The 7191-nt window shown below is 52.4% G+C and overlaps 1 protein-coding gene across 1 annotated transcript; it reads right to left on the bottom strand.

Moving 5' to 3' along the window:
* Positions 1-4109: 4109 nt before the first annotated feature.
* Positions 4110-7155, bottom strand: PSMG3 (proteasome assembly chaperone 3). The gene is made up of 3 exons (XM_002744440.7): positions 7087-7155; positions 6208-6432; positions 4110-4637 (listed from the first exon to the last, which is right to left on the bottom strand). Exons 2-3 carry the CDS (start codon positions 6421-6423, stop codon positions 4485-4487), a joined length of 369 nt encoding a protein of 122 aa, XP_002744486.1. The 5' UTR covers positions 6424-6432; positions 7087-7155; the 3' UTR covers positions 4110-4484.
* Positions 7156-7191: the final 36 nt, after the last annotated feature.

The following is a 7191-nucleotide window of genomic DNA, read 5'->3' as shown; positions in this document are numbered from 1 at the left end:
CACAGAGCTCCTCACTGGAGCAGGGGTGGCTCCTGAGTTATGAGGCTGGGAGCTGGCCCCAGAAAGCAGAGGGCCAGGGCCCTTCCACAGTTGCTGCCATCTGATTTACAGCAGAGAAGTTGGCGGGATGGCGGAAGCGCTTAGCCTCGGTCTGTGTTGCTAATGGCTGCCAGGCAGCTGTGAAGGATCTCAGGAGGGTGCTGGGAGCCCACTCTCAATCACATGCCAGTTTCAGCACTGCCTTCAAGGCGGGTGGCTTCGGGACCCTGCACAGGACATGGGGCAGAGCCGTGTGGACATCCCAGGAGCCTCCAGGCAATGTGCCCACCCCTCCAGAGCCTTAGTTTCTCCACAGCCTACTTTATTATTTTTTATGAAATTCATTTTTGTCTTTATATACTTTTTAAAATATAGAGATGGGGTTTCCCCATGTTGCCCAGGTTGGTCTTGAGCTGCTGGGCTCAAGCAATCTGCCTGCCTTGGACTTCCAAAGTACTGGGATTACAGGCACCTGCCTCAACGCCTGGCTAACTTTTTGTATTTTTAGTAGAGATGGGGTTTCTCCATGTTGGCCAGGCTGATCTCAAACTCCTGACCTCAGGTAATCCGACTGCCTCAGCCTCCCAAAGTTCTGGGATTATAGGTGTGAGCCACCACACCTGTCCTCCACAGATTACCTTTGAAGGGTGGTCACAAGGACTCAATTACATGGGACAGGCCTCCCGGGCCTGGCTCTCAGGAGCCAATGCTCTCCAGAAAACAGAGTGCCGCATCAGACTGGGCACTCATGGAGGCAAAGTTGACCTCGGCTTTGGTGAGAACGATTTTCCTGGTGCAGTTGTGGCATGAAAGAAAAGGAAGCCATTGCCAGTGCAGTGGCTCACGTCTGTGATCCCAGCCCTTTGGGAGGCTGAGGTGGGCAGATCACCTGAGGTCAGGAGTTCGAGACCAGCCTGAACAACGTGGTGAAACCCCGTCTCCACTAAAACCCATGTGTCGGGATGTGTGCCTGTAATCTCAGCTACTTGAGAGGCTGAGGCAGGAGAATTGCTTGAACCAGGGAAGCAGAGGTTGCAGTGAGCTGAGATTGAGCCACTGAACTCCAGCCTGGGCGACAGAGTGAGACTCTATTTCAAAAATAAAAAAGGAAACCATGAAGGAGAACCATGGGGCCTGTGACTGGGGTACAGGGGCTTCAGGGTACCCTGCAGGGGCAATTCCGGCTTCTCCACCTTGGGGTGCGGCCTCTCCATATTTCCGTGTATGGAAAATGCAGGGGGCCACTCACAGGGTGAACCCTGAATGGATGGCCCTGGTGGGAAGGGCGATCCCACAGCTAGCAGTCCACCATTACCGCTAAGGGACAGGTCAGGAGGTGCAAGCTGCAGAGCCACAACCGGACTCATATCGGAGCGCCGTCTATGCCGTGTCCCCACTGGTTAAATGAGTGAAGCTGCGGCTCTTCAACAAAACTGTCGGGTTTTTATTTGTAGAGAGAGGCAAGTATGTATTTAGATGGGGTCTTGCTTCATTGCCCAGGCTGGGCTCAAACTCCCAAGCTCAAGCTGTCCTCCCTGTCTCAGCCTTCCAAGTAGCTGAGATTTGGGGCATGAGCCACCACACCCAGCAAAAACATCTGACTTTTAGACAAGTGTGAGTAATTACAGGCTAATACCAAACGGCAAGGCTTCTGCCCGGTCACCCACTCTATTATCTGCTGACACCATGCCCTGGCCTCTGGTTCAAGGCTGAGCCCTCGGTGAGCTGGGACCCACCCCCCTCACCCCCACCCCAGGTTCCCTTACTTTGGCAGTGATCCTGAGTCCCTGCTGTCCTGATACACCTGCTACCCGCTGGGGCCTTACTCATGTGCAGATGGCCCTTCCTTTTTCCTTCCATCCACTCTTTTATGGCCCTTAAAATTGTGGGTTCAGGCCCCCCAGGAGACAGACACCAAGTGGGATTCAACGTAGGATTTCATGAGGGGCTGGCAGACCTTGATGCATGCCTGCCCTAGAGTCCTATCTGCCGGGGCTGGGTTTGCCTCAGTATCCCGTGTCCCTGCTGCATGTAGACGATGGGGGCAGCACCTCCTCCAGGAAGTCTGCCAGGATCCTCACATGGGACTCTGCTGCTCTCTTCTTCTCATGCTAAGGTTGTCTGATAGCCAACCGGACTGTGAACCCACAGGGGCAGGGACCACGGCTGTGGGTGACCCAGCAGGCAACATGGCACTGGGCACTCTGCAGGTCCTTGCTGAGGAAGTGAGCCCCTGAAGAGTCAATTTCCTTCTGTCCCATCTTTAGCAAACTCACCTTCCAAACTCCTTTTAAATCAGACCAGCAGTCTGAAACGGTCCTTCCCATGACCTGTCCTGGAGGGTTTCTAATATCGAGAAAATTGGCCAGGTGTCATGGCTCATGCCTGTAATCCCAGCACTTTGGGAAGCTGAGGTGGGAGGATCACTTGAGTCTAGGAGTTTGAGACCAGCCTGGGCAACATAGCAAGACCCTCATCTCTAGTAAAAATAGAAAAATTAGGCACTTCAGGAATGAGGCATGCACCTATAGTCCCAGCTGCTCAGGTTGCTCGGCTGAGCGTGGGAGGATCACTTGAACCTGGAAGTCAAGGCTGCAGTGAGCTGAGATTGCTCCACTGTGCTCCAGTCAGGTTGACAGAATGAGACCCTATCTCAAAAAAAAAAAAAAAAGAAGAAAAAAAAGAAAATCACAGGACTTCAGACACTATTAGAAATGAGCAGGAGTTAAGCTGGGCACAGTGGCTCACACCTGTAATCCCAGCACTTTGGGAGGCCGTGGCGGGCAGATCATTTGAGGTCAGGAGTTCAAGACCAGCCTGACCAACATGGTAAAACCCCCTCTCTTCTAAAAAATACAAAAAGTTAGCCAAAGGTGGTGGCGCACGCCTGTAATCCCAGCCACTTGGGAAGCTTAGACTTACTTGAACCTGGGAGGCGGAAGTTGCAGTGAGCCGAGATTGCACCACTGCACTCCAGCCTGGGCAACAGAAAGAGACTTTGTCTCAAAAAAAGAAAAAAAAAAAAAAAAAGAAGAAGAAGCAGGGGTTTAGAATGGGATAATAGGCATAATAATTAAAAAAGAAAAAAAAAAGGAAAAAAATAGGGCACATGCCTGTGATCCCAGCACTTTTGGAGTCTGAGGCAACAGGATCACTTGAGGCCAAGAGTTCTGAAACCAGCCTGGGCAACAGTGAGAACAGCCTCTATTGAAAAAAAAACAGAAAGAAAATATTCCTTTCTAATTCCACAAACACCCTATGCCCCTAAGGTGTTTCTTCACAGGTAGCTAAGACAGTAAACCCCCGATTCCCTGGAAGGCCACGCAGGGTGCTCACTCCGCTCTGGAGCCTTGCCTGGTTTCTGCTTCTGGATCCTGTCACCCACCCCAACTCTCCAGTTGCCTGTTTCTTACAAGACTGCCAGTCCAGTGGTCCAAAGCTTCGACTTCCAGCTTCAGAAATTCCAACTTGGGCATGATCGGTGAAGCTTCCCTCGAAGCAGCTAGAGGGAGAGCCCAGGCTGCCACTTGTCAGAGGTGTAAATGCCATCCTGAAGCCAATTCCTGGCCCTTGGCTCTGCCAACCCTTGTGAACACTGCTCCCCGAAAGACTAAGTCCTGTGGCCTCAGCATAGCAGGACCCCTACCTCCCCCACAGGGAGGTCATGTTCATCCACACCCCAGCTGCCTACACCTGGTGACCCACCCCAGTGCCCTGCCCTGCCCTGCTTCACTCCTCCCTCCTGATCTCTGCACACGAGCCTCATTTGACAGAAGCGTCCGTCCACCCTTGCCATTCAGGATTCAGAGGCCAGCATCTGTCCCCAGCTGCCGCACAGTAATGGGCACACACAGAAAGCCACTAGCTTCCCAGCAGGCTCAGAGAAGTCAAAGGAGGAGGAGCAGGGTGACAGCATGCACAGGCCCACGCCTGAGATCCAGGCAGTGGATGGGAATGACATCCCTCTGTGTTTTCACCCAACAAGTTTTCCTTCCCCATGAAGAACGTGAAACTGAATTCATGCTGTGCCACTGAGGGGTCTCGCCATTGTTAAGGAGGACGGTGAAGTATTTTGGGATACACATATGCTTTTAATAAAAAAGAAATTTTCTCCTAAAATTGATCCTGCACACGAGGAGCCATGAGCCAGGCCTGCTGACTCATTCTTCCAATTCTCAAACACAAGCAATGACTCAGGTCCCAGTGAGATCCATTCACAACTCCCTCGGGACACGCTCCACGCTCCACCTCTCCCCCCATGCACAGATAATCTTAGTAACCAGAGTAAGAGTCTGCCTGAGATGCAAATATTTTTCCTGGCTCCAAGGGCTAGTGCCAGACAAAGTTCCTCCCTCCACCGGGGAGGGACGCAAGACTTGAGTCCCTGAGTGGGTGTCTGGGTCCTCATGTGTCCTGCTGAGCAGTGAGGGGCTGCTGCCTCCGGGTCACCACACCTGGCACACCCGGATCACCTCCCTCAGTGCCTTCACCCCCTCCATGCTTTTGTCCTTCATGGCCACAGCGAGGAGGACTGCTTTGTTTCCAGCTTCTTGAGACACAAATGCTACCAGGTTCTTTGCAAAGACATGGATGAGAGGCTGTGAAAGAAGGAAGAAGAAACCATTAACTGCAAGAAACCTGGTCTTTTCCTCAATGCTTTCATAAAGTATCCCTTAGGAACCCAGATGGGCCTCCCATTCCACCATTAACCACCACTTCTAACCACCACCATGTTAAGTCCATGCCACAGTGACTCAGAGTTCAAGCAGCACTCAGAACACTCCAGTCAGGAACACACTGCTAAAGACACATCATTCTGTTCATTCTCTCAGCACCTTTGCAGCCCCATCTCTTCTGGCTGACTCTCATCTAAAAGAACCTGGGAAAGACAAGCCTGTGGAGGCAAGTGCTGCCGAATCTCACATGTGATCTTTGCAGAGCAGAGCAGGGCACAGCCAGCCACCTGCTCACATAATGAATCATGGCAGGGAGGTGGCCTGAATGACAAAATTGGTACCTCTGCTTGTCTGCTGGATAAAATGCCTGCGGGCTGAACAAAGCATCCACCGAGGGCAAGCAGGGCGCCTTGAGACCCACGAGTGCCTGGAAAATGCTGTTGCTATACAGGGATTTGTCCGTCAGATGCCCCATATCCTTAACAACAAATTGCAGCCAATGAAGGGCTTTTTCCTCCTCCCTGGGGGTCCCTTCCTGACTACTTTAATATTATTATTATTATTATTATTATTATTATTTTGAGATGGAGTTTCGCTCTTGTTACCCAGGCTGGAGTGCAATGGCATGATCTCGGCTCACTGCAACCTCCGCCTCCTGGGTTCAAGCAATTCTCCTGCCTCAGCCTCCTGAGTAGCTGGGACTATAGGTGGGCGCCACCATGCCCAGCTAATTTTTGTATTTTTAGTAGAGACAGGGTTTCACCATGTTGACCAGGATGGTCTTGATCTCTTGACCTCATGATCCACCTGTCTCGGCCTCCCAAACTGCTGGGATTATAGGCTTGAGCCATTATGCCTGGCCTAGTATTATTATTATTTTCAGAGACAGACTCTTGCTCTGTCATCCAGGCTGGAGTGCAGTGGCACAATCATGGCTCACTACAGCCCCAACCACGGCTCAAGCGATTCTCCCTCCTCAGCCTCCCAAGTAGCTGGGACCACAGGCACTCACCACTATGCCCAACTAATTTTTTTCTTTTCTTTTTCTTTTTTTTTTGAGACAGAGTCTTAATCTGTTTCCCAGGCTGGGATGCAGTGGCATGATCTTGGCTCACTGCAACCTCTGCCTCTTGGGTTCAAGCGATTCTTGAGCCTTAGCCTCCCAAGTAGCTGAGATTACAGGCATGCGCCACCACACCCAGCTAATTTTTAGTAGAAATGAGATTTCATCATGTTGGCCAGGTTGGTTTAGAACTCCTGATCTCCAGTGATCCGCCCACCTCAGACTCCCAAAGTGCTCGGATTGAGTCACTGCGCCCGACCTCTCTCTCTCATTTTTTATAGGCACTTGTTTTTTTGTAGACTTCTGTGTGCATTGTTGTGTTGCCCAGGCTGGTCTCAAACTCCTGGCCTAAAGCGATCCACCCACCAAGGCCTCTGAAAGTGCTAGGGTTACACGCGTGAGCCACGGTTCCCGGCCAATCCACTTTACCTCATCCTGCCCCAAAAGGACTTTTGTGGTGAGCACAGGCTTGCTGATGTCGTTGGCCACGCTGCTGGGCTCCAGGGAGACCAGGGTACCCATCTTCCCGAACTGGGTCACCACCACCAGGATGTGACTGCTGAAGGCTGTGCACACCACCTGGGTGGGGACTCCACACACTATCTCCGTCTTCTGTTTCGATATCACCAACGGCGTATCTTCCATTGCGGGGCTCTTCAATGGCAGGTTTGATTTAGGTTAAAAAGAAAAAAGAAAAAAAAAGAGTTTATCAAACGGATTATGTACTGATATGAAGCACCGGACGTTGAAACAGAAATGCAAGGAGGTCCATTCAAAAGGAGGGGCAAGGTGTGGTGGCTCATGCCTGTCATCCCAGCACTTTAGGAGGCAGGGGCGGGAGGACAGCTTGAGGCCAGGAGTTAGAGACCAGCCTGGCCAACATGGCGAGACCCCCATCTCTACCAAAAAATATTACAAAAAAAATTAAAAATTAGCCCTGCGCGCCTGTGGTCCCAGTTAATCAGGAGGCTGAGGCGGGAGGATCGCTTCAGCCCGGGAGCTCGAGGCTGCAGTGAGCCGTGATCACACCACTGCACTCCAACCTGGGCGACAGAGCGAGAATCTGTCACTAAAAAATAAAACCCAGGCTGGAGAGGGACCGCCGATATAGACCGTGCCAGGGGCTTCCTGGGTTAGCAGATCGACTTGCACGTTCACACTGCCAGGCCGGGCAGTGGCTTCCTGCCCCTAGGCCCCGCCACCGCAGCCCTGGCCCTACAGCCGCGGGCCGGGGACCCCCACGACACACGGGGCCAAGACCAGCAGGGCTACTGCAAGATGCAACCGCCCGGGTAGACTCGCCAGTACCTGCTTTCACTAAGCAGGCGCCGCGCTCGGAAATGGCTCTGCGCTAGAGACGCGGGCCCGCCCCCATTCGCAGGTTCCGTCCACCTTCCGGAAGTCAGGGCCTCG

This window comes from Callithrix jacchus, chromosome 2 (assembly GCF_049354715.1).
Source record: "Callithrix jacchus isolate 240 chromosome 2, calJac240_pri, whole genome shotgun sequence".
NCBI lineage: Eukaryota > Metazoa > Chordata > Mammalia > Primates > Cebidae > Callithrix > Callithrix jacchus.
Note: the sequence above shows the minus strand (reverse complement) of the source record. Positions and strands in the feature narration are given on the sequence as shown.